The sequence below is a fragment of the Coniophora puteana genome, assembly GCF_000271625.1.
Source record: "Coniophora puteana RWD-64-598 SS2 unplaced genomic scaffold CONPUscaffold_4, whole genome shotgun sequence".
In the NCBI taxonomy this organism is placed as follows: Eukaryota; Fungi; Basidiomycota; class Agaricomycetes; order Boletales; family Coniophoraceae; genus Coniophora; species Coniophora puteana.
Window position 1 is genome coordinate 1,326,962 of NW_006913056.1, and position 26,061 is coordinate 1,353,022.

Sequence of the window (26,061 nt, forward strand, 5' to 3'; positions counted from 1 at the left end):
ATTTTTATTTAATTTTCCGTTCAGCAAGGTCGAACGCAAACGTCAGTAATTGAGCACCGATTGCATCGTAATTTGCACAGGTCACTGCCGCCAGGAAATGTAGATGCACTGGCAGGAGGATAACGCTCACCCAGAACTCTCATTCAGTTTGTGCGGACCAATCGCTTTTCGTTCTTACTGACGTTTGCATTCAACCTTGCCGAACGGAAAAATAAATAAAAATAGATCATGTCCGCGCCAAGCCAACACGTGGCTAACATGTAGCTTGGACTCAATCAGACTGATAATTATAAGTCAATTCTTGGTAATTAATATTGACTACCTCCGTAACCAACTCAGTATCTTACCAGGCCATGAATCGTCATTCCTGACTTATGCTATGACAGGCTATGACTGATCTATCTCATCGAACGTGGCGAGTATTCTCAGATGGTGTAGGTGGTTTATAAATCCCCAGTTCTGTAGTAGACGAGGCGAATAGGAGATTACTTATGACTAGTACGAGACCCAGATGGCACGTGGACGCAGCTGCCTTTTGGAGATTTTTATTTTTAAAATTCACGTTGGCAAGGTCGAACGCAAACGTCAGTAATCTGCCTGTTACAAGAATTTTGCCAACCTTATCTACAAGTCTGACTTTCTGATTACCATATATGGCTCTACCCCCTGTCTGGTCAAGTTTAGAAACAAACAGAAGGTTTCAAGTTGCCTTGGAGATATAGAGGACTTTATTTGATTTTAATATGTGCTGATCACTATGAGCCTGTGTTTTAATATAGACTGCTCCTTGGCTAAGGGCCCAGACTATTGGTCTGCTTGTTCCTTTCATGAGTTTATTACTTATAGTTTTATATTCAGAAAAGACTTCTCAGCTGAGGCAGATATGGAAAGTTGTTCCTGAGTTGCTAACCCAGTCATAGGAGGACTATGGAGGAATGAAAAGTCCAGCAACTATGTTCATCCAGCATCCAGTGCCTGGGTCTCTTGCGGACCCAGGGTCCAGCCTAAAATCAAAGTCCGTGACCAGTCGCATTGCGCTGCGCCTGCTTGCGCTGTGGCAGAATTCCAAAGCCATAATAGTTACTAACTGTACAGTACTTCTGGAAACTTAATAAATCCTCCTCTCTCCTCCTCAATCTCTGTGCAAAACCCTCACTCATTCTTTATTCTCCCTGCAATAACTCACTCAGTCCCACCATGAGCACCAGTACCCAGATGACCATGCCGCTGGTGGCATGTTCTCACATCCATGGCCCCACCATGGAGAACGGCAAGGCAATCTGCGACACCTGCTTGATTCAAGGCAGGCCTACACTGCTTACCCCCAAGAAAGCAAAGAACGGGCCTCACAAAGGGCAGTGGTATATCAATGTGAGTACTCACCTTCAATGTTGCTTATATCCCTATAGAAACCTATACAATCCAGTGCTCTCATGGCTGCCATCCCCCCAACCCAAGCAAGCCAAGCAAACAGAAGTCAAAGTGGTTCTTCTGGCCCAAGGGCATCAAGCCTTTGGGACTGATCGGGGATGGGCCAGTTGAGTCCATCCCAAGCACGCCCTCATTTTCGCTAATGCAACACCCTTTATCCTTGATGTCTTTCTCCTCCTCCAGCTTTCTTCATCTAGATGGTCTCCTGCCTCCAATCTCTGTTCCGGTGACTGATCTCCCTTCGCATCCTGATTGGGTCCTCCCCATGCACTCTTATCCAATTCAGCCTAACATACCCTCTTTTCCTTCCCTGGTGTCCTCATCCACCAACAACCCTCTTCTATCTGTGCCTCAGTCACAACCACCTCCAGCACCGCTATCACTGCCACCTTTGCAACCTCTCCCTCAGTTGCAGCCAGCACCAGGCACCTTCAAGTGCGCGTACAGCAGCAAGTGCGGCAGGGTTGCATCGTCGAAGGGGTGCTGCCAGTGGTAGATGTGCAAGTATCACTGCATCCTCTCTGGGGGGTGCAGCTTTGCCAAACATTGGGCAGAGCACCTCACCGACCGCCAGCGCTCTTGCCTCTCAGGTGAGGGTCTACCTCAAGCTCCTGATCTCTCAGTTTTGGGCATGGACATGACCCCACCACCTCCACCACCTCCACCACCTCCATCCCAGCCCTATGTGTTGTTTGCTGCGCTAGATGCTGCGTCGGACAACGTGGCTCGGCTGCTTGCTGCAATGCCTCAAGATGAAGCCCAGGAGGACAACTATGTCTTCCTCAATGATCCTCTACCAGAGTCCACCCCTCCTCCCTTGCACAGTCTTGTCATGGACATTGCAGTCCCAGATGATCACCCTGATGCTCCTCGCCACACAGACCATCTCAACAAGCTCTGGCAATGGAAGTGGGAATACTCACATGATGGACATGTTAGATATAGGTACAACAAGAAGGAATACTTTTCACGCACGCAGGCTGGCAAACGAGCATTTGACATGTACTTCTGGCTCCAGGTTCGTGCCCTTCTATTTTCCGCTTTTTTTTTTAAACCGGTGACTTACAACAGAAACTCCAGGATGCTCAGTGCATACTTCGTACATTGCAGGATTTGGCAGACGAGCACTCTGAGGTGCCCTTCTTCCCTATCTTCTCTGTGCACAAGGACCTTCCTTGTTCATCTGACTTGGCGGTGTTGAATAAACTAGCAGGGGAGGATATCCCAGGGATCAAATACTACAACCTCATATCTAGCACCTGGAAGGGGTGCAGCCTCTGTCACCGCTTCATGGTGAAGTCAAACAGCTTCCTATTCTTATGCCATGTGGGTGTTACCACTTGCAAGGACTTTAACAATATCCTTGACAAATGACTAAACACCTTGCTGGGCAATGCAAAGGCAAACCTGCCTCAACAGTGGGAGCTTCATTGCCAAGATGTAAAGCAGATGAAGCGTGCTGTCTTGCCGCCATGGCCCTTGTCATTGTCATCATCATCTAGTGGCTTGATGTTCTCTGTTCCTGACAGCACAACTGGCAAGCAGCACAAACTGGACACTCCCCTGTCATCCAGCCAAGCTTTTTCAAGCTTGGACTTAATCTCACTCACGTCTACACCCTCGGCCCCTTGCTTGCCCTTGCCTATCTGCGTCCACAAGCTGCTTGCTGACATAGCCATGCAGAACGGCTACTCCAGGTGAACGCACTTGGGCACCATCTCCCCAACGCTCACTCTTTCTGACGATGACATTCCTGCCTTGTCTACGCAGGATGTCGGGCGTGCTATGCCCTGACGGCTGCCAATGCCTCAGAGCATTGTCCCAGGAGGAGGGTGTTCGAGTAAACCATGGCCTAACAGTTGGCCAGCTGTTGATATCATTGATGGCTTTGAACAGATGACAGATAGCCATTTTGCCTGGATGGCTGCGCCCACCCACTTTGAAGCCATATATGGAGTTCGCTATGTCAAACAAACCTTCAGCAATGCCAAAAAGTGCTGGAAGAAGGTCCTGCAAGCATACCACAATGAAATGTTGGACCACGGCCGCACTCTGCTTGGCCTATGGGACTTCATGATGCATGCAGTCAGGCTGCGTGAACCAGACATTTACTAGACCTTGCCTTCTCATGTAGTTCTGTATAGTGGCTTTGTACCAGCTTGTGTCTTTCACTTGTTATGTATAACTTGATAATGTATTATGTGACTGTCTCTTGAGTGCGTTGTGAACATGCATGGGCTAGGCTCAACTAAGCTCAACCAAGCTCAACCAGGCTCAACCAAGCTGTTCATGCGCTCACCAGTCTTTATTATTGTTGCTATACTCATGTTTGCATACCTTCAAGACTTTTACAAGTATAGATCTTATTGTTGCTATACTCATGCTTTTTACAAGGATAGATATTTTATTGTCGCTGTACTCATGCTTGCATACCTCCAGAGTGAATAGCATACAACTACAAAACATTATGGATCTACAGAGGGAACAGGGTAATGCAAAGGAACTAGGTGCTTACGCTTGAGAGACTCAAATGTATTGATATTACAAAGATGAACCATTTCATCTAGAAAGAAGTTATACTTAGTGGGAAGCATCTTGCAAACGATGGCCTGATAACCACCCAGCCATACATTCACCTGCTCCGTGATAGAAGTATTGAAATACCAACCTTTGCCATCAGGTGTCTTGAGCTCGGGGAAATCTGCCGGGTTGCAGTGGTCGTGACAGTACATATGAGTTGTTTTGTGCTTGTTCTTGAGGCGCCAGACATTGACGCACATGCCCACCGGTTTCCAGAAATTGCTCTTGTAGTTTCTAGCTTGTCAATGGGTGTCGCATGCAGTGTTGTATATGAAGTGCTCTGGTTTCTGAGCACCAGAGACAGAGACACCGGGGACAGAGAATAACACTTCCCCCATGTCCCATATCATTAAATATAATTTAGTCACAGATCAATTAGCAAAAACAGAAGACTTACAAGAACGTTGGAGACAGCCTCAGCACCAAACATGGTGGTCTGTCCAACAATGATTCTGCATGGCCTGATGTATGTTACCTCGCAAGCTGTTTGACAGCAGGCAAGGAGAATTTTCTGGGCACGGGGTGTCTTGCCAGGACATGCATGATGATCTTGCGAGGCAATGTCATCCAAAATGCTGATGTTAACCGGGTGGCTATCAACTCGCTGGGAGACAGTGACAGCAGCGTCAAGCTCGTACCATTTGTCCACATCATCAAACTCAAGGTTGGCAGCGGTGGGTGTAGTCAAGTTGGCACTGTGAGCAAGCTTCTTCTGAGCCTCGCACTTTCGAGTCAATGCGAACATAGCGGTTGTTCTCTCACGAGTTAGCCACTCCATTTCTTGGTGATGAGGCAAATTGCACATCTTTGATGTCAACGGCGTGATGACTGAGAACCGTGTGCAATTCTTTGCATAGCAGACCTTGTGTAAGCTGTTGTGACCCTTGCAAAAGTGATGGCAAGCATTCTCAAGAGGGTCAGGGAACCAAAATTCTTTGCAACACGGATGCCCAATTGTGAGGCCATCCGCAACAACAACCTGAGTCTTATCTTGAAGAAATGAGACAGGGTGAGACTGTAGATACTAACAAAAGCACTCACAGAGTTCTCATTCGCCCTTATCATTCCTCTTTGCAAATATGTGCATGCAAGCATTGCAATAGTGAGTTATTTCTGGTTGTCCATGTTTCACAATGCACTCATTTTGTTGCTTCATAGCGTCCTCAAAGCGAGAACATTGATCCCCACTGTGTGGTACTGACAGCGGAACACGGTGGGCACGGTGGCTGCAAAGGAGGGACAAAATGATGAAGGCATGCCATACTTGCTCAACATAGAGTACTCCACTATAAGGTAGGCTGGCATCCCGGCGAGATATGTGTGGGTGCAAGTAGTATAGGTCGAGGTCCCGGGTGTGTGACAGTTCATAGGCAGTTGCAAGATTTGTTGCAGAGGTACTGTACATAGATTAGATCATGAAAGGCACATTGAAATGGCCTACTCACTGACTGACAACCATGCTGTTGGTCCAGCCTTTGACCATTGACGTCTCAACAAAGTGATGGTCCCCAACCTGAATGAAATTGGGGAGGTCAAAATAGTATGTACATGTGTCTGATTTGCTGTGGACGCAGTAGTTGTCCCTGTAGCATGTATTACAGGCTGCAATATAACAATATTAGTGATGGGCAACTAAAATAATAGAGAAAATACCTGGGCATGTTAATAGCATGGCCTTGGCCACTTGAGGGCCATGCTCTGCAGTAAAGACAACAGTGTCATGCACATCCTTATCCTGGGCGTGCATCTCAACGTTTTTGCACTCACAGTTCAGGTTTGTGCACTTCCGGCTCAGAGGTGCAAGCACATAAAGTGCTGTGTGGATTAGAACCCGGAAAATGTAAAGAGGAGATCACTCACTGATGCCCATATCCCACCCGACCTCCTCAAAGTCTTGGTGTAGCTGCTGCTGCTCCTCAGCTGCTTGCCACTTTGTCCATACAAAGACTTTGAACACTTGCCATAGCACGGGTATCATCCATAGCCATATGCCAGCTGTCCAAGCAAGGCACACCTGCTGAACGTAGGGCAAGTATTGAGGCACTGTCTCCGACTCAGTGTCCACACTACCATCTTCTATGTTTGCAATGTCAAATTGTAGCTCACCAGCAAGCTGGATAAAGTGGAGGATCTTTTCAAAATCAATTGTGTTGAGGACAGGGATGTATACACTAGCTACAACAGGCTAAGGTGCAACACGCAGAAGTCACATGCAGTTGCTTTCTTGGGAGACCCCATAACTGCGTGCAGACCCGCCGGACTTTTTGTTTCTCCGTATTTCTGAGTCATAGATGGAAACAGTAAATTTGGTCTCGGCTGACTTGTCATCAGCCTCAACACTATTCATAGATACATCAGGATTGGAATCTGTAATTTCTAATCCTGTTAAGGCTTCAGTCTTGCACTCTGTGGCCATGCGGAAAGATTCCGCCGGAGCTTCTGTTGGAGTCTTGACCAAATGAGCCTCATCTGTGCCTCTCTTTTTCTCCTTATGGAAACCTTCTTTGGCAGCCTTTGCCTTGATATCCTTATCAAGCTTCTTTCTATCATTATCCATGAGTCTTCTGCCAGTATCATCACTAAATGGGGGGATGAATGATAAGCAAATGACCTTGACTAACATCACAGATCATGACAAACATACACCGGGGAAATGGTGAGACTCCGACATTAGTAGCATGTAAAGTCCATTTTGAGCATGCAGGAAAGATCACGGGGATATGATCACAGCAAAGAATCTATTATCTACTCGAAGGGGCGTGTTATCATTAGTAGATACAGCATGATAATAACATATGGGTAGCATATGGGTACTCACATCAATCAGAATCCATGATCTACTCTAAGTGTCATCTTACCATCAGCAGAGGCCACATGATAACAACATACGGGTACTCACAGCTACTATAACTCGCAACAGGTGTATTATAACGACTTGCGATCACGACGAGGTTTCCGATACCAAGAAATTCATTGCAAATAATACAGTACACTCTACAGCAGACATTACATAATACAATATACAAGAGAATTTATTGAGGCTAGCATCTGCAAAGGACGAGTATGAGCAATATACGAGAGCAGTGATAAATCAAAGGGATGGAAGGGGTCGAACATTTCCATTGGAACAAATCAGGTGGATGTGCTGGCATCTTGCGAGTAGTCCGCGGGCTGCCAGGGAGAAAAAGGGCGGCAAGGGGGGTTGGGGCGGAAAGTGACGTGCGCATCAGCGCAGAGGTGCGGAGGTGCAGTGGGGGCGTGTGAATGAGTGTCCGAACAATCCTGGCCATAGAACCGCGTAATCTGGATCGATCTGTTTAGTAAACTTGTCATTTAAGGATCAACTGACTGCAACGGTGACGCGGATGACTTACCCTCAGACACTTGTGGCATAAGTGAGTGAGGCCTGGACGTCGCTACGCTGGGCCGGGTATATAAGGCCAGCATTCCATATCTCTCTGCTTCCCTTCTCCCGTATCTCCCGTCTCCGTCATGCTTCTCTGCGACTCCACTGCACTTCTCCCGAAGCACCCAACATGACACCATGATGTCAATCGGGGAATTCCAACAGACTTGTTTATACCTTTCATATCAATGTCTACTTCCTCAGTGAGTGTCCTTCTGTGATCGGAAGATTGTTATTCTTCTTGTCTGGTGGCTCCAGAATGATATTTCATTAATCCCGTCACTGTAATTCAAGGTGCCCACTTAATCCCAGCCTTCAAGCTTCAAGTATGAGCAAACACCTGGTCCATCAATCCCTCACCATATAGTGAGCAAATGGCTATTCTATTATGTGAACATGTACGTGTTTCTTTGAACATTAATGTACTCTACTGACTATTCCTTAGATTTGTTGATAGGGACATGCTCACGCGGTTTTGAGGCAGTGGCATTGGCCACAACTTACCCCAAGAATGGCACCAAAAGCTCCTAGCATTGACTTCGAGTGTCTGTTGTGGACACAACAGGGGCGATACTCTAAACTCCTAAACAGCTCCGAAACTTCGGAGGAGGTCGGAGGTAGGCGGAACGGAGCGGAGCGTAGGAGCGTAGAAGCGTAGGCGTACAAGTGGCCGAAACCACAAGGCTAGGTGATGGAGGATCTCAACGAGTGCCGGCGGTGAGCACAAAAGCACTAGTCCCAATGACCAAGTCAATAAAGCATGCTCTCTACTACAAAGTGAATGCGCACCTAGTCCCAATGACCAAGAGGTCGAGATGGGGGACTAGGATGCGAACCGCTCAGTATATAAACAACTCCAGCGATCTTCGGATCCTGATCATGCTACTGATAACCATCTGCTGTCACGGAGGTAGTACAGCGCTGCTGTCAAGCGTCCGCATGGTCTGCATAAAGTCCAAATGTTGTCGGGAGTAATGCTCGAAGGGAAACATAAGAGGTCCGAGGTAACTCCAGACGTGGAGAAAACTCCGAAATCTTCGGAGGGTCCGAAGGTGTGCGAAGGTGTGCGAAGATGACCGGAGGTGCGCGGACCTGGCTCTAAGTGTGAAAAGGAGAGAGAGAAGGAAAGAGAAAAGAAAGAAAAGAATAGGGGCCTTGGTCGTCTTCACGACAGTGTCCTTGAAGCCGAGGAACACAACCTATTTGATGACCACATCAGTGATGAGGGAGAGCAAGGTGAGGAGGTTTCTTGGTGAGGACGAAGCGCTTGCTGAGGAGGCTGGCTTTGATGCATTGGAGGTCAGTCTTCTACTACTCAGCATGCTTCCAACGTTAGTGGCTAACTGATTTATGAGTAGTGTCTTATAATTGAGTGTTCATATTGCCTTTGAAATGAGAACCGGATTGTTATGCTCCAACATATCGCAAGTGATTTTACCTTGAGTTTCGGTCCACGGTAAGCTCACACTCATATGGTACTTAATGGTAAGATTCCGATGATATGATATTCTACCATAGTTCATTCTCATACTGTGGACTAACGCTTAAGCAATGTTGAATCCTCGCCATTTATGGTCATACACGATTCTATCAATGGTCATGTTATAACACTGATAACTTTGTTTATGCTCCGACATATTTCCCCCGATTTAGTGATGATACCCCTTGGGGTAACCATTTTTGAGGTGACAGTTATGTGCAATGTGACCACAATACCCACAATGGTAACACTCAGGTTTGTCTTTGACAGTGCAGTCCACATATGAATGGTTACTCATCTTGCAGACATGACAACCATGTGGCTGAGAGATTCTATTCCCATTATTCCCACAACACACCTCTCCAGAGGAAGTGTGAAGGCTTCTTCCCCATGTGACCACTTCTAAGTTCTTTTGGTTCCCGCACGGTAAGCACCCTCAGCCCAAATGAAAGCTATGAGCTCATCAGTTGTCCTATTGAGTATGTGACAGCTGATGTTGTTTTTGTCTCCGGCCTGCATAGTGTATAGGCGTGAATAGAGTTTGGTGACATGTTCTCCTGATTGGATCTTAATGTATTAGTGAGTTTCTTCCACATTTCTGCAGAAGTGAAGATTTTTGATGGGTTCTGCAGGTCTTGCTTTTTCATGTGGGAAGATAAGTTGTCACTGACTGGATTGGTAAGAATGTATCTTGCTATCCCATCTCTCTTTTTCCACAACTCCTATTCTTCTGGGGTTATTGCTTCCATGATCAGCCATTTGCTGTTGACAATATGAAGGCACCCAAAAAGCTCAAAGAGACTCTCAGTGCAGTCTTTGAAAGGGAGCCAGTTGGTCCCCCCGGAGATTTTGCGGAGTTGGTTGTTACCAGTCATATTGGCCAGTTTGCCATGCTTTGTGTGAAGCAGTGCAACCATAATCACGTGGGTGGAGTTGTCTTTGGGAACAATGACAGTTTCTTGGTGTGGCACAGCAGTGGCTGTGCTGGCAGAGTTGGGAGTAGCTGGCAGGATATGGCTGCTGTTTGGATTGGGATTGGACATGTTTGGGGATGCTGCACGAGACAGATATAGGGAAATGAGGTGTGAGAGCAGGTTGTTATACCTGAGATGCAAGTTTATCAGCATATATAAGGATGGGGGTTTAGAAATGTGTGGAGCTCATAACCACTTAGGTTGAGAGAATCATACAGCAGACAAGAGCAGTGCAAGCTAAGTATTCCTCACTTGAGTTCATCTATTATTTATACTACTAGTTTGTAGGGGCTATAGGCCTTCTCTACACTTAGATTACTCATATGAATTATATGGGCACAGTTTGCCATCGGTTTCAGGTGTAGTTCTGTCCAACTACTAAATTCATTGCAACAGGAGTAACCTTGTTCAGCATGCTGCAGAGAGCATGTGACTTTACTCATGACGCTGAGACTAATGTCATCTTGTTCTTGTCTTGCTTTATTCAACAGAGACGATGACTAGTAGGTCTAGCATACAGTGATAAACTATGGGTATTGAGTGCAAACAGTGGCTGATGTACTACATAGTTAGATGGAATCTTGTGATGTAATCACGTGATGGAACCTCACACCTGTCACTTTACAACAGACCACTCATGCCTGGGCTTCAACAGTATGCGGTCATCTGGCAACTGTCTGCATTTGTAACCTGTTTTGCAGGGATGGATCAACAACAACCAGGAGAGGAAGCCACAGATCCACATACATTGCCTTCTGGGTGTCCTCAGACATCCCTGCCCACATCTGATTGGAGAATGGGAGCCACATGGGACACGGGAGTGGCATAACAAGCTGGATGGAAAGCCAACAGCAGTGGATGGGCAGGTATGCAGCAAGCAGGAGCAGGCAGGTACAGCAACGGGATTGGGTGTGCCCTATTCTACAGACATGTGATTGGATTTCATGTAGCCTGACCTAATATATTTATTTTATATGATCTACAATGACCGAAGGTTCTTGAATTATAATGGCCTTCTATGCAAGTAGTGTTGTTCTTGGCTTGGCTTCAAGTGGCTTTTGGCCTGACCAAATCTCAAGCCAAGCCAAAGTTATTGGCTTGTGGCTTGGCCCTGGCTTGGCTTGGCTCAAGTCATGGCTTTTGTATGGTACTTTAGCTACACTATAAATTTACCTACAAAATACAGCCAAATGCTTTAATTGCAGGTTAACCCTTGTATAGTGGTAAATGCCATATGCCTGTGAGCAACTATTTATAAATATGCTTGATATGAGCCTTGCCAAGTCCTTATGAGAACACTTGCTTATTCCCAAACACCTGACTATGAGAAAAACATGGTAACTAACCATTGACAGAAACAACATTTAACTGAAATAGTCTTTGGCAGATTATAAGCGCCTTATTGGCAGTCCAAATAAACATGAAAGTAATAGGCCATAATTTCTATTAGGCACTAGGAAGCAGTGATTGGAGTTTTGGTGGCCTGCCAATGGTTTTACATGGAGCTGCCAATGGCCGCCATTTGGCGCGCCATTGGTTTGCAACCAGGCACCACCAAATTAGTCATCACAAAATGTGTTCTGATTGGTTACCTACATCACTACATTACATTGCCGAGGCCAACATGTCATCAATCCTGTCATCATCAATGTGTTTCTCCTGCTCAACAGCCAAATCATAAAATTCCTCCTCCTTGAGTCCCTTCTCCCCAGCCTTAGTCAGTAAATCCATCCAACCCCTGTTGTTGAAGTCAAAAAGGGCCACAAGCTCAATGCGGCTGTGCATCTGCGTAGATTCAGTGGAAATAGTGGCATTGTCATCATCTTCCTGAAGTTGCACCTCAAATGCCCTCCTGATTGACTCAAGCGTATTCTCCAGGTCCTCTACTGGCTCTGAGGACAAATCCTGGGTGTCATTGGATTGTGCAGGTAGTGATTCATGAACAGTGTTGTTGATGACTTTGCGGTTGCGCCAAAGGCGTTCAGTGCTTTTGCCTGTAGCTAAATACTTGTTGTGCAGGTGGAGTCGGAGCTCTGCAAAATTGAGCATATTAGTAAGCCCAAGCCTCAAGTGCAGTTTGGTCAAAATAAGACCAAAGATGCTGAACAAGCACTCGCAGGATGCCAAGTTTGCACAGATCACAAACAGGCGCATGGCTAGCTGTAACAAAGGAGATACAGGGAGTCCTGGATGCATAAAGCCCCGGAGAATTTTGAGTGGGTCCGGGCGAGTTCTGTATTAAATAATTAGAAGATTAATCAAATATTTGAATAAATACATACCTTTGCCAAAGCATCAGCCTAAGCATGGGCAGCTGATTGTGCTAAACCAGTGTAAATGCCAGTACCAAACAAGTAGCTGTTGAGCTCGTCATAGAGGCTAGCAGGAGTTGTTGAACCAAAGAAGCACTCATAGAGTAGGCACATAAGCTCGAAGATATTGGCAGGGAGGAATGATGGAGATTTAGCAAAGGGTGTCAGCTTATAGATGGAGTTGAGAATGACAGCAGAGATAAATACTTGCTGGTCACATTTTGCCCAGTGTCTCTCCAGGCTCTTGATGACCAAGCCCAAAAGACTAGACTGCTCACCATCACTGATTGCCTGAAGAGGCATGTTGGTATACTTGAAGTGAAGATAGCCAAAAACAAGAAGAATTTTATCAAGGTGGGTATGAGTAGTCTGCGAGAAGTTGGCAGCATACATAAGAGGTTCCATCTGCATTTTCATTCTAGAAAAAAAATGAGCAAGTTACTGACGTTTGCGTTCGACCTTGCCAACGTGAATTTTAAAAATAAAAATCTCCAAAAGGCAGCTGCGTCCACGTGCCATCTGGGTCTCGTACTAGTCATAAGTAATCTCCTATTCGCCTCGTCTACTACAGAACTGGGGATTTATAAACCACCTACACCATCTGAGAATACTCGCCACGTTCGATGAGATAGATCAGTCATAGCCTGTCATAGCATAAGTCAGGAATGACGATTCATGGCCTAGTAAGATACTGAGTTGGTTACGGAGGTAGTCAATATTAATTACCAAGAATTGACTTATAATTATCAGTCTGATTGAGTCCAAGCTACATGTTAGCCACGTGTTGGCTTGGCGCGGACATGATCTATTTTTATTTATTTTTCCGTTCGGCAAGGTTGAATGCAAACGTCAGTAAGAACGAAAAGCGATTGGTCCGCACAAACTGAATGAGAGTTCTGGGTGAGCGTTATCCTCCTGCCAGTGCATCTACATTTCCTGGCGGCAGTGACCTGTGCAAATTACGATGCAATCGGTGCTCAATTACTGACGTTTGCGTTCGACCTTGCTGAACGGAAAAATTAAATAAAAATAGATCATGTCTACGCCAAGCCAACACGTGGCTAATATGTAGCTTGGATTCAATCAGACTGATAATTATAAGTCAATTCTTGGTAATTAATATTGACTACCTCTGTAACCAACTCAGTATCTTACCAGGCCCCGAATCATCATTCCTGACTTATGCTATGACTGATCTATCTCATAGAACATGGAGAGTATTCTCAGATGGTGTAGGTGGTTTATAAATCCCCAGTTCCGTAGTAGACGAGGAGAATAGGAGATTACTTATGACTACGAGACCCAGACACGTGGATGCAGCTGCCTTTTGTGGATTTTTATTTTTAAAATTCGCGTTGGCAAGGTCGAACGCAAACGTCAGTAATCAAACTTGAATAAATGGCTCATACCTCTAAGACCTCCCACAGTTTTTTATCCTTAATCAGGTTCACCATTTCCTGAGCTTTTGCCTTTGCAGCACCCTGTGCCAGCATCCACCCTGAGGATTGTTCTGCGAGCTGAAACAAGGGAGACCTGAGTCTGAGAAGCCAACAAAAAACAAGATAGTGAGCAGTCCAACAAGTGAGAACAGCTCTGATAACAGACAAAATCCTCTCCAGAGCTGCACACATCTGGTTAAGTTGCTCCTGAATACGCTGGAGGAGAGCCGTGACCTGAGAGTGGTTCTGGAGCCAAGTGATCAGCTCAGTCACTTTCTTGGTATAAGAAAGATATGTTGGTGCGTTGTTGGCCTTGAGATAATCTCCGACAACAAGGTTTATCTGCAAAAACACAGATTAGAGGATATATCATACAATAATAAATCATACCTGATGAGTATACCAGTCGGGTGTTACCAGCAAAGGAAACTGCTCTAGCAACTGTTTCCTTGCAGCTCTTGACTCCCCCAAAGTGGCAGATGTGACGGCAACAACCGTTGCCTGCCACTGTGGCTTCACCTTACTTATAACATTGATAATGAGATTTTTGAGGTGTGCAGCAGTGCAACGGTCAGATGACACATCCTTCACCGCAACAGTGTGAACCTGAATAAGGATAAAATAAGAATAACATAAGAATAATGGAACAAAAGAAAATTAAAACTCACATCATGGTTTGGTGAGGTTGTCATCATAAACGCGACAAGATGATGAGAGTTAATACCAGTCCAGCCATCAGTCTGTAGAGTTACCAGCTTGCCCGCAGACCTTTGCATAGCAGTATACCTGTAACCGTCAAGGAGGTGGGGGATATACGTGTGGGTGAGACGGTAGCTCAAAATCAGAGTGGCTGTAGGAAAGTATTGCTTGAAAAAGGCCTGCACTGCTGGATTTTCCACCCAGCTTTGTGGGAACCCACACAAAGCAGTACAAGCAAGGTGACTTACAAGCATGTCCTGATCAATAGAAGACCAAGGAGCAAGAGCGGGGGAGCTGGTAGAGCATGAAAGGACTTGCTGCTGCTTAGACAGCGGGATAACAGCAGATATTGCTGAAGGAGTAGCAGAGCGTGGGGTGGGTGAAGGCGCAACACTTGAGTGGGGGCTGGGACTGGCAGACAAAGAAGAAAGTGATTGAAGAGGAAGCATGGACATGGGAAATGGTGTAGCATGAAGTAGATTGCCCAGAAGCATAACAGAATGTGGTGTGGGCATAGCAAAAGATGGGGATGTGGAGGATTCCGAGGGAAAATAAATATTGCTTGCCTCTACCTCAGTGGCCACATGCTTTCCCCTTGCCTGCACCTCAGCTGCATCCCTGCGGATGCTGGGTGGCTGGAGTGTACACACCTTAAAGTACTTTAATCATAAATATCAATAGATTATGGTACACATACCTTAAGATGATTTAGCCAGTTTTCTGTATGCCCTTGTATCCATGGCTGTGCCATTCCCAGCGTAAGCAAACTAGTGGGCTGCCTCGGCTCCCAAGCCCAGACTGCATAAATCATGATAAACAGGAATACAGTTACAATAATCTGGGTCACATACCAGCATCGGTAATAATATCAGAAGAACAAGGAACACGCCCTGCTTGGGCATCTGCTGCTTGTTCCTTCTTGATGTGGTCTTGAAGGCACATATTGCAGACAGATTTCACTCTCTGGCTCCTCGGCTGAGTGCCCAGGTTGGCTACACCACCCTGAGTCTTGTTTTCCATGAAAAGGGATCAATACCAAGCACCACCAGAGCCTGAGGACATAATGAAGTTTGATACAGTGAGAGGGAAAGATGAGGGAAAGAATGGGTCCAGGGGTCAGAAAGGCGACACAGGAACTTTAGATATATTAAACTCGACCTTCTGTCCCCTTCTCAAAGCTTGTTTGCGGCCCTAGCAGCCTTTACATAGCTCAGATAACAAGAATAACACTAGCCCCTGACCAGGCAGGACTGGTTCTCACAGCGCCACCGCGGCTCATGCTACCTGCCATAACAGGCAATGGCAGCACTGCCACAACCCACGCCAATTGGTGCGCCATTGGTGTGCCAGTGGCTAGCCACCAAAATGGTGTGCCAATTGGACTTGGCGCACCATTCTTTTCTTACACTGCTAGGAAGTACTAATTTTTACAAGGCTATGACTACAGCAACAGTGTAATACCTAGACACAAGGCCAGCTAACTCAGTTGTTGCTTGAGAAACAAACACTGTAATTTATTCACCTTGACACAAGGACAGCTGACTACAAAGGAGTGTAAGTATGTGTGTAGGTGCATCGGAATAGAATATGTCTCACCTCAGTTGTTGTGCAAGGAACAAACACTGAAGTACTGAGGTGTTGGTAACTAATTTTCTGGTATAAGTGTAACTCGGGCAAGTGACTCGGTATAATACAGAACCCAAAAGAACAAAACAAAACAAATGTGTGTGATGAATAATGAACATCTGTCAAGGAGCAATATTAATAAGGGTATATGCAATGAATCAGGGTGCGGTAGTGCACCTGGCACCACAATACCAGCGCTACCGTGATGTAGACGCCAACATTAGATACTGCTTGTGTCAGCCAGTACACATGTTGCCATGTGTGATGTCTTGCAAAATCTAATACTAATATGGCAATAGCTATACCAAGGATCAGGCCTACTCAGGACTATTATTACTACACATTAGTTTTATAAAGGGCTAGTTCTTCCACAAACAGATGCTGTCAAGGGTTGGGTATGTTTTGAGGGATAGCATTGTCAAGGATCATTTCTGATAAATAACAGTTTTATTAAAGACTAGCCTAATGCAAGGCCAATCACCATTAATGAAGACTTAGGCTTTAAACTATTTAGCTCTAGAGGACGCCATCTCAAGATCTCAACACTGACTTTCCTATGGTCACAAACAAACATGGTCCACAAATGACAAGGATTAGATAAAAGATAGGTGTACAAGCTTTACAAAACTATTGAACAAGCTAACATCAACTGTAATTACTGATATACAGCACTAACAAAGCCATGGCCTACTGTACCATTTCAACTGAGTGTTCATTGCAGGATGATGTAAGCCACAGCTTTGATTGAGCACCCACATACTTGGTGTTTGAGATCATCCCGCCCGCCAAGATCGCCTTGGCCACCGAGATTGCCTTGCCCGCCGGGGCTGCATCTCCCGCTGAGACCTGCCCTCCTGCTAAGGCTGTGCCTCACGCCGAGACCAGCTCTTCTGCCAGAGCTACTCCTGTGGAGCCTGTTGCTCTTGCTGAGGCTGCTGCTGTGGAGCCTGTTGTTCCCCCTGCAGTCAGTGCCCCTACCTTGGAAGATGTGGCCAGCACTATTGCTGCCACGACTTCTCCTGTCAAGGATGTTCACACCCCTGCTCCCACCCCAGTTGCCAAGAGCAACCCTTGCAGCAAGCACTGTGCCAAGCGTGGCAAAGTTGCCAAGGCCCTTGCTTCCTCCGAGTTGCCTGCGGACGCAGAAGGTGCCAATGCTGATGACGTTGACGACTACAACGGCACTTCCCAGGCCAGTTGCAAGTGTAAATGGTTGTCAAAGGCTATCAACAATGGCTACCCCATTGCCCAGCACCTTAGGCAGGGGGTGTGATCTACATACTTCATCATCTTGCATGACTTTCTTATTAGACTAATCTGCATGTTATGTACCGCATATATCTTACTATGCAATGAATAAATTGTATGCCTATGGTTGACCTCACCAAAAATGCACAAAAACATAAGTCATATCTAAAAAGACCAAAGTAGCCACGTGTAGTGTCGTTCTAGAATGTCTCCATGACCGGCCGTTTTAGCCGGTAGTCCCTGAATATTGAAACTGCAATCAATTGGCCGTTGCCATGCTTAACCTCCGCTAAATGATGCTACATGATGTCCCACCCAAGGTGTACTATCCCACATACTATCCAGCAGATACTTGACTTGTGATATGCTTACTTTTATCTAAGTATTTACGGGTCTGAACATATGAGTGAATGGGGGGAGTAGCCAGCCCCGCGTGGTCAATAATGTGAAGTCAAAACTATTTTACTAATCTGTGGTAAAAACACTGGTGGCATGGTTCACAGGCACCACACGGTGCACCACATGTATTGTCACCTGGAGCCAAAAGTCATGTCATTATTCTTAGGCCAAGGTTTTGGCTATGTAAGTCTGGCCCGGACCAAAATATAATGCAAGAACACATCATCCCTTCTGTGCCTGAGATCAATTTGGCCCGGGACTAAATATACACCATGGACACGTCATCTCCTTATGCCAAACTGCTGATGACTAATGCCGCACTTTCAGAAAAATTTCCTAAGTTCTCCCCACCTAGACATACCCCCCAATATGTTTTAAAACATACAGCACATTGTTTGTAGCTACTATGAATACATTGTAACATACTATAAAGAAAAAATGGCACAAAAATACTGAGAATTGATGGAGAAACACGTGCTCGCTGTCTGGGAGAGTGTCCACAGTGCCGGGGACGGTGCGCGGGACATGCCAACGCCCAGGGGTGATGCAGGATAGCAGATGTGGTGGGAGGAATAGAGCATAGCCAATAGGAATGCAGTAGGGAAGATGTTGATATGTGGGAAGGGACGCTGCGCAGCACGCTCAGCGAGGGACTCAGAAATAAGGCTAAGTCCCTAAGGACCTGGGAGGGCAACCCGCCAGAGGCTGGGAGAAGGGCCTAAACAACCATATTAATGGGGAGGAAAACCTCTGATCAACCGCTTTACCTTCACCCGGAGTGTGGGAAGCATAGGTGATTATCCCACTGGAAATTTACTTGATAGCCAACTATAATAGCATAATTATGTTTACAGAACTGTACCAAGAGCTTTTTTGTCCCATGGCTGTTGCATGGCTGTCCACAGGTCACACAGCTATGTCAGAAAAACCAAAAGGGGCATTTTGATGATTCCCTGACACAGCTGTTGCAACATTGTTAAGATGGCATAGAAAATGCTGTCTTAACAGCAGGGCGTGGGTGTAGATGAGTTACTACGTGCCAAACTTTTATCATAACGTGAGAGCCCTCGTAATAATCTTGACTGAGCAATCTTATCATGGTCGTTGACATCCTTCTGTGTCTCAATGCTAAGTAAAGCTGTGGTAATGCGGTCTTTGTTGTTGTTAGGTGTTTCAATGCTTAGTAATGTTGTCTTGATGTGGTTACCGATGTTGGCCTCTCGTCTTAATGGCATTCTGCTGCCAACCCAACATATTCCGTCTCTAATCGATATTGTCGATCGAGCATCTCTCCTCACGCTGCTCGTATATCTGTCTCTTCTGCACCCCCTGTCTTTCCGGCCATCCCTCTGCTCTTGCAACAATGCCTCGGGCTCTATCGGGCTCCAGCAAGGGCAAGAACAAGGCTTCCCAGCCCATCAGTGACAAGGTCAAGTGCCCAAACTGCCCTCGATTCATCCAGCCCAACGGTCTCAATAGTCACCTGAGGGCATGCAAGCGCAATACCGTTGAAGCTCAAGCTTGCAACACTGTGAATGACCAGATTGCAGCGGCTCAGCAACAAGGTGCGATTTATAGGACTGACCTCTGATACCATGCGTACAACCCGTCCATCTGTAGCTAACTCGATTCAACAGCTTGTATTGCCCAACTTAGAGAGGACCGGCATGTTGCTGCGTCTATATCTGCAGCCGGCCCATTCGGACAAGCAGGCGTGTCATCTCATCAAACCGCTGCTGCCATCTCTGCACCTGTCTGGTTCAATCGGGCGGGGATACTGCAGCATCCATCCATCTTGTCTGTACTCGAACATGGCATACACAGTTGGGATTCGAATCCCATCCAGTCAGCAGAGGAGCCGTATGATAGCGTGCAGGAGGGCGTTGACCATGAAATGGAAGGAGCACAATCTTGTGAGTATCCATTTCATCCGCATTCACCTTGCAGGAAGCCTCATTATTCATATAATGTACAGGATCTGGGTCAGACTTCAGCATTCAGAGTGTTGATTTCACCGCAACCGCGCTTCCCTCTACACTGTCAATGTTGACAGCTCAGGACTTCAAGACCATGTATCACCCTAAGAGCAGCCGACCGGAGAAACTTGAGCCATGGGACAAGTTTCGCAATCTGTCACATGTGCCTCCAATTGTTCTCAACACCGACGAGGACCCTTGGCAGCCCTTTAAGTCTTGCGGCGATTGTGAATTCACCTCAATCGCAATCGACGCTGAGCTCACGCAGACCTGCGTTGATTGTCTCCTCAAGCTTGTTAGGGGTGTAGCTGCAGGCAATTCGGAAGTCACCTTTCATAATGATGCAGACTTGCGCTCAACATGCGACAAGGCCGCTGAGGAGCTCACACCTGTAAGCAATCTAGTCATAGTGTAGTATGTATTCGTGTTGCCTATTCAACATATTATTTTCAATCTCTATCTATTGCGCTGTGCCTCCATCAAAGGTTGAGACCCACGAGGTTGCATTTGAGTACAAGGCTGAAGAGATACCCGCAAAAGTCCACACACGAGATCTATGGGGCTGGATGAAGGAGCTTTTGGATAACAAGACCCTGGCTCCGCATTTCGAATGGGACGCTCAGTGTGTGTACAAGCGCGATGCCAATGACGAGTTTGTGCGCTTCTACGATGAACCGTGGACAGCCGACAGGTGGTGGAATATTCAGGCAAGTAGCTTCACTATGATATGTGTAGTATACTAATCACAATGCAGGAAAAGCTGCTGTCAACACCGGGTGCTGTTCCTGCCCCTTTTTCGATCCTTCTCTATGCAGATAAGACACATTTATCATCTTTTGGCACTACACAAGGGTATCTGGTGATCGCGAGATGTGCTAACCTGCCCACTCACATCCGCAACAGTAATGTTGACGTGGGTGGGGCACGCATTGTTGGATGGCTTCCCGTGGTATGTCCACGTTCTTAGCCCGATTATTGGGGCTGCATGACATGAGCTATGTCAGTTAACAGCTTGAAGCTTTCAGACGCACCTGATAAGGATGGTGTCCTGGGCTACGTAAACCTGAAGCGGGTTGTTTGGCACAAAACTTTTGAGCTTTTCTTCCAGGGTATCATCAAGCATAATCTTACCGGTTTCATTCACAAGTGCTATGACGGGATCAAGTGTGCTTTGTTCCCTGTTATTCTTATTCTATCTGGTGACTATGAGGAGCAGTAAGTGATTCCTGGTTCATTCGTTTTATAAAACTGATGACATTTACGACATTCAGATGTATGATGTCCCTGATTTGAGGGCGGGCTTGCAAGTGCCCATGCCCGGTCTGTCTTGTTCCAAAAGACGAATTATGCGACTCAGTCACCGACTTTCACCGTTGAACTGCCAAGGATGGAATGGATATTATGGTTGATTACGAGAGTAGGAAAACGGCCGCCGAAGAGGACCTCAAAGTGCTTGGACTGAGACCGGTTGAGGTACGCATCATCTATCCGAGTCCGTTACTCAAGTTAGCTTATTAATGGACATAATAGAACATCTTCTGGAAGCTGGTGCATGGATCAGGTCCCCACAATGCACTTTCATTTGACCGCCTCCACTTCAACCATGGTGGAGTATTTGGATGGCATATTCTTCCCGAGCTCCAGAAAATCTTGAGGCATGTCAGTAAGCAGCAGAAACAACCAGATATCTTATCACAGTTTGACTGGCAGTAAGTGCCTTGTAGTCCTATGATAGGGATACTGCTGATCGAGTTAAATTACATTAGGTTTGATGGTATGCCACACTGGCAAAACCTCAATCACTTCAGCCACGCCGTCAACACTTTGTTTAGTGATGGCAATAAATTTCATGATATGTCAAAGGTATGTGGGCGGTTGTATCGGGTCTATTCACTTATACCCAACTGAAACTACTCTAGCAAATTCTTTATGCAGCTCAAAGTATCCTAACGGAAGACGTTTCACCTGTGGGTTATGCTCTCCTTTAGTTAACAGCAAGCTATGTTGAGTTTGACACGTGGGTCGGGCTCGACATTCACACTGAAGCCACACTTAAAGCTGGCGAGGTAGAGCTTATTCAATTTAACCTACTATTAGATGTAAGTTCCTGCTCCTTGATCGAGCCCTCCGTACTTATACATTGGTTCTCAGCAATACATGACTATTGCTGCTGAGTCCGGGGTCCCCGATATCAAGACCGACTGGGATTTCCCAAAAGTGCACTACTTCAAGCACGCTGTTGAGGATATTTGCAATAAGGGGGCAAGTTGAAACTACAGTACACAACCAAATGAGGGCGTACACACGTTCCTCAAAGCATCATACAGCACGACAAATGGGAAGGCATTTGAACCTCAGGTTTGATGTCTCGGACTCACTCACTGTATAAATGACAACTGATCATCTCTGGATGTTATGCGCATATTTTGCGACTATGGTGCAGTTCACCTAGCCACTGCTACCTTGGTGCACGCGCCAAATCGGTGGCGGAAAATTCAAGTTTGAACCCTAACCTCACAGTTGATATATATGGAGTACCCCTGATTAGTCAGCACAATGCGCGTAGCAGTAGGATTACATCGCGATAATCGAGAATACTCTAGCTATGTCCAAACATCAGAAACAGCAGTGTCAGCGAGCTGCTGCTGCTGCAAGAGCCCAAAGGCTGCAGATCCGAACCGATGAGCGTGCACAGCAGCAAGCCGGTGCTGGAAACAGCAATGGTCAGCCAACTCAGGCTCCCACTCTACTTGAAGCAGCTTGGGTCCCCAAGATTCACGAGATCAGTGATGAGGACTCGGATAACTGCAGTTATGAAGGGGGTGTCAATGTTGACTTGTTGTCTGATGAAGAGTATGAGGCTGGAGATGAGTCAGAGCAGAGCCTCGAGGAGATGGAGGGCGAAGAATTACAGGAAAATTTGGAGGTGTTGCGAGCAGAGGCCAATGAGCTCGAGAAACCAACACCCATCGACAAGATATCGCAAAAGAAGACTGTGAGCCAGTGGAAAGTGGCAGAAAAGAACCGGGGCTTGGGGTGCAATGGCTTGTCTGACCAGACAAGGCAGAGAAGAGAAGCAGAAGCGAGGGAGCGAGAGGAAAAGCAGGATAGGGCAAAAACTTTGTTTGTAATTCATTTTTGAGTTAAAATAAGTTAAGACTCACCTCATCACAGAACTGACCCACAGATTGTGATGATGCAAGAGATGTTTAAGCCTGTCGCTACAGCTCCTCCCCATTTTTTGGTTGCCAGCCTTGCACGGGCATCAGAGCAGCTCAACCTGTATAATCAGGCTCATACAACAGCTCACCATGGCCTCGATGACATGTCCTCATTCATGTTCTTTGCATCCGATTTCTCCGATGCTCGCGATGAAGCTGATAACTCGGACACCTCATCTGAGTCTGATGGTGCAGACATTGAGGCTGCTGTTCCCGCAGCTCGACCAAAACAAGCCGCTTGTGTTCCCACGCCCAAACGGCAGAAGCTTGAGGTGCCATACCAAAAACAGCGAGAAGAGAGGCGAGGGGAAAAGCAGGAAGATGAGAGAGTTAACCTGGCTGTTGGACTGCACGATCTGCAAAAGATGATGAAGTCAGCGAAAACTCAGTTCGAAGGTGGACCAAACGGCCTGCAGGCACGACGCACCAAGGCTATTGAGGCTCATCTCAAGATGGTGCTCAAAAATGGGCGCAGCTTTACCGACGCGTCCAAACGTGTGGCAGAGGGTAATGGTTTTGCACCAAGATGGGGTGGGCAACAGCTCCGATCATGGACTCGTCAGTGGATCAAGTCGAGACTCCTCCCCACATCTTTGATAGGAAAGCATGCAAAAACAGACTCACTGCTGGATGACCCCGGTATTGCTGCCGCTCTTCGCACATATCTGCGATCCAACAAATGGGCTGTTAACCCGGAAAAACTCGCAAAATTCAGCAAAAACGAGCTGATCCCAGCCGAAGCAGAAGCATACCTTCATCAACTTGTTAACGAGGAGATGCCACGGGGTTTGAAGAGATGTATGGAGCTTGAACTCTTCCCTCGCATTCATCTCCGTGTTGGTCATGGTATCTCATTGAGCACAGCCCGGTGTTGGCTGCATCAGGAAGGGTTCAAATACACTTCACACAAGAAAGCGCTATACTTTGATGGCCATGAACGTCCCGATGTGGTTGAGTACCACTGCAACACATTCTTACCAGCGCTAAAGAGGGTTGAACATTGGCTTGTCCGGTACGATCCTGCCAATCCCGATGAAGAAATAACAAATGTGCCACTTAACTTTGTTGAATGTCGGCTTGTTACAGTCTCACATGATGAGATGGTCGTCCGAGCACATGATGCTCATGAAGCATCATGGCTTCTTGATGGCAAGCAGCCACTGGTCAAAAAAGGAGTTGGGGCTGGGGAGCACAGGAGCGAAGTTATTTGCTCAACAGTTGGGCACATGCCTGAAGCCGGTGAATCGCTGGAATATGGGAAAAATAAAGATGGATTTTGGAATGGAGAAAGATTTGTTGAACAGGTATGAACAGCACTGGTATCTTCGCAGTTTTTGCTGCTGATTTCCTTTTATGCAAAGCTCAAAAATAAAATAATCCCGACATTTGAGAATTATCATGGAGCTGGTTATCAGGCCCTGTTTCTCATCGACAACTCACAGGGGCACTCTGCTTATGCAGAGGATGCCCTTCTTATCACATGGATGAACATAAATCCAGGGGGAAAACAGGCTCGGATGCGGGATGGATGGTTCCTTCGGGATGGGCAAAAAATAACTCAACCAATGGTTTTCCCATCAGATCACACGGATCACCCAAATCAGCCCAAGGGGATCAAGGCAGTACTGCTTGAACGAGGGATTAGCCGGACCAATCTCAGAGGGAAATGCAGCAGCAAGTGTGCTGTTGATGCTACCGAGTGTTGTTTGCACCGCATTCTGCAACTGCAGCCTGATTTTCAAGAACAGAAATCACTTGTTCGCGAGGTTATCGAGGCAGCCGGTCACTTGTGCCTTTTCTTACCCAAGTTTCATTGCGAACTCAATTTTATCGAATATTTCTGGGGCAAGGTCAAGAAGTATATTCGCGACAACTGTGATTATACCTTTGCCACTCTCAAGGCCAATATCCCCAAAGCAATGGCCTCTGTCGACATTCGCACAATCCGCTTATGGGAAAATCGCACCCACCGTTGGATAGAGGCATACAGATCTGGTTTGGATGCCAAGGAGGCACATATCGAGGTTCGCAACTTCAGCTCAACACGATACAAGTCCCATCGACGTGTGCCAGAGCGTGTTGCTCAACGCTTTGACTGAGCGTGGGTACGTGTTTCCATTTTTGGAATAGGGGCTTCCCTTTTATGGGGCCGCGCCAAATCGATCAACCTTTAAAAAAAAATCTCCGCCAATTCTTACTCAATCAAAATTCCGTCTTGTGGAACTCTTTGTACGATAGAAACAAGCATTTCTACAAGACAAAATAAAAAAATGTCTGGTATTGAAGGCTACAGTAGGATAGGGGCTAATTTGCACAAAGGTAGCGGTGGCTAGGTGAACTGCACCATAGATACTTTGCAAAAATCAGCACCGGCTGATTGTCAACCTCATTATTGCTAGGCTCAAGGAATACAACACAAGAATACAAGGAGAAGACCAAAGTGAAGATAGCGACAAAGGACCAGAGTATAGCAACTTCAGATCTTCGCCTAACCAATTCTATTTAGGCTCACCCCAAGCCATCGCATGTATCGGACAAGTCCAGTCTCAGTGTCCAGAAGATGCAGCCTTGCAGAGGTTCCCTGAGCATCTCAAGCGGTTTGTGAACCTGGAACTACCTAATCTTGATGGTATGGAATTGTTCAAAGACAAGCACATCTCATGGAAAAGCTTCAATTGCAACTCTGAGGTATGGCATCTCGTTCACATCTGTGTCTTTATAATATTTTTATATATGACGCAATCCTATTAGCTACAGGAGTTCAGGTTTCTCAAAGTCAACTACGACTCTCTGGAGACCTGGAAGCGTTGCACGGACTATCTACGGTGCAACCCCAGTTTTCATAGCCAGGCTCGATACAACTGTGCTCTGGTTCAGATGACCAACACATTCCAAGTTTTTGTACAACTAATCCTTGTCTTCCAACTCCGTCTTCCTGAGCTCGAGGGGCTGCTTGATTTGGCTCTTGTGCAGCCCTACACTGCAGACCTTAGTGGATCAAGCAACGTAATCGATGGCGACCTTTGCTTTACTCAGGTGAAGGCTGTCCACCGGAAATCTGCAAGAGTTGTCCCAGTGGCATCTATTGTTCGGGGGGCTCTATTAGCCCAGGACTACAAGGCAGGTCACACACAGCAGTTTTTTGTCATTAATCACATCAATGGGGACATGTTTCTCCATATGAAACAATGGAGCCACAACCACCGGGTGGTGTCTTCTCTTGCCCCACCAGCTCCTCACTAACATGTCTCTGATCCCCTGCCATCCCTT

The 26,061-nt window shown here is 46.5% G+C and overlaps 8 protein-coding genes across 8 annotated transcripts; 4 read left to right on the plus strand and 4 right to left on the minus strand.

Moving 5' to 3' along the window:
• Positions 1-1,197: 1,197 nt before the first annotated feature.
• On the plus strand, positions 1,198-2,618 carry CONPUDRAFT_71625 (uncharacterized protein; the record flags this gene model as incomplete). Its single annotated transcript, XM_007768263.1, has 6 exons — positions 1,198-1,371; positions 1,427-1,866; positions 1,966-2,021; positions 2,055-2,449; positions 2,503-2,530; positions 2,599-2,618. 6 exons carry the CDS (start codon positions 1,198-1,200, stop codon positions 2,616-2,618), a joined length of 1,113 nt encoding a protein of 370 aa, XP_007766453.1.
• A 240-nt stretch (positions 2,619-2,858) lies between these two features.
• On the minus strand, positions 2,859-3,342 carry CONPUDRAFT_71626 (uncharacterized protein; the record flags this gene model as incomplete). The annotated part of the gene is made up of 2 exons (XM_007768264.1): positions 2,859-3,077; positions 3,139-3,342. The coding sequence occupies 2 exons, from the start codon at positions 3,340-3,342 to the stop codon at positions 2,859-2,861; spliced, it is 423 nt and encodes a 140-aa protein (XP_007766454.1).
• Positions 3,343-5,174: 1,832 nt separating this feature from the next.
• CONPUDRAFT_71627 (uncharacterized protein) lies at positions 5,175-6,568 on the minus strand (the record flags this gene model as incomplete). Its single annotated transcript, XM_007768265.1, has 6 exons — positions 5,175-5,237; positions 5,276-5,408; positions 5,457-5,613; positions 5,665-5,826; positions 5,872-6,124; positions 6,365-6,568. 6 exons carry the CDS (start codon positions 6,566-6,568, stop codon positions 5,175-5,177), a joined length of 972 nt encoding a protein of 323 aa, XP_007766455.1.
• Positions 6,569-11,476: 4,908 nt separating this feature from the next.
• CONPUDRAFT_71628 (uncharacterized protein) lies at positions 11,477-12,179 on the minus strand (the record flags this gene model as incomplete). Its single annotated transcript, XM_007768266.1, has 2 exons — positions 11,477-12,104; positions 12,154-12,179. The coding sequence occupies 2 exons, from the start codon at positions 12,177-12,179 to the stop codon at positions 11,477-11,479; spliced, it is 654 nt and encodes a 217-aa protein (XP_007766456.1).
• Positions 12,180-12,225: 46 nt separating this feature from the next.
• On the minus strand, positions 12,226-14,401 carry CONPUDRAFT_20808 (uncharacterized protein; the record flags this gene model as incomplete). Its single annotated transcript, XM_007768082.1, has 4 exons — positions 12,226-12,588; positions 13,593-13,964; positions 14,013-14,228; positions 14,291-14,401. Coding segments are annotated over 4 exons (1,062 nt in total), but the record flags the coding sequence as incomplete, so codon positions are not given.
• Positions 14,402-15,620: 1,219 nt separating this feature from the next.
• CONPUDRAFT_71630 (uncharacterized protein) lies at positions 15,621-17,220 on the plus strand (the record flags this gene model as incomplete). Its single annotated transcript, XM_007768267.1, has 2 exons — positions 15,621-15,662; positions 16,720-17,220. 2 exons carry the CDS (start codon positions 15,621-15,623, stop codon positions 17,218-17,220), a joined length of 543 nt encoding a protein of 180 aa, XP_007766457.1.
• A 1,737-nt stretch (positions 17,221-18,957) lies between these two features.
• Positions 18,958-21,841, plus strand: CONPUDRAFT_152026 (uncharacterized protein; the record flags this gene model as incomplete). Its single annotated transcript, XM_007768680.1, has 10 exons — positions 18,958-19,159; positions 19,232-19,507; positions 19,582-19,961; positions 20,056-20,226; positions 20,957-21,043; positions 21,101-21,279; positions 21,337-21,433; positions 21,490-21,511; positions 21,566-21,669; positions 21,722-21,841. The coding sequence occupies 10 exons, from the start codon at positions 18,958-18,960 to the stop codon at positions 21,839-21,841; spliced, it is 1,638 nt and encodes a 545-aa protein (XP_007766870.1).
• A 1,066-nt stretch (positions 21,842-22,907) lies between these two features.
• On the plus strand, positions 22,908-24,890 carry CONPUDRAFT_53085 (uncharacterized protein; the record flags this gene model as incomplete). The annotated part of the gene is made up of 4 exons (XM_007768197.1): positions 22,908-23,661; positions 23,905-24,095; positions 24,153-24,413; positions 24,651-24,890. 4 exons carry the CDS (start codon positions 22,908-22,910, stop codon positions 24,888-24,890), a joined length of 1,446 nt encoding a protein of 481 aa, XP_007766387.1.
• Positions 24,891-26,061: the final 1,171 nt, after the last annotated feature.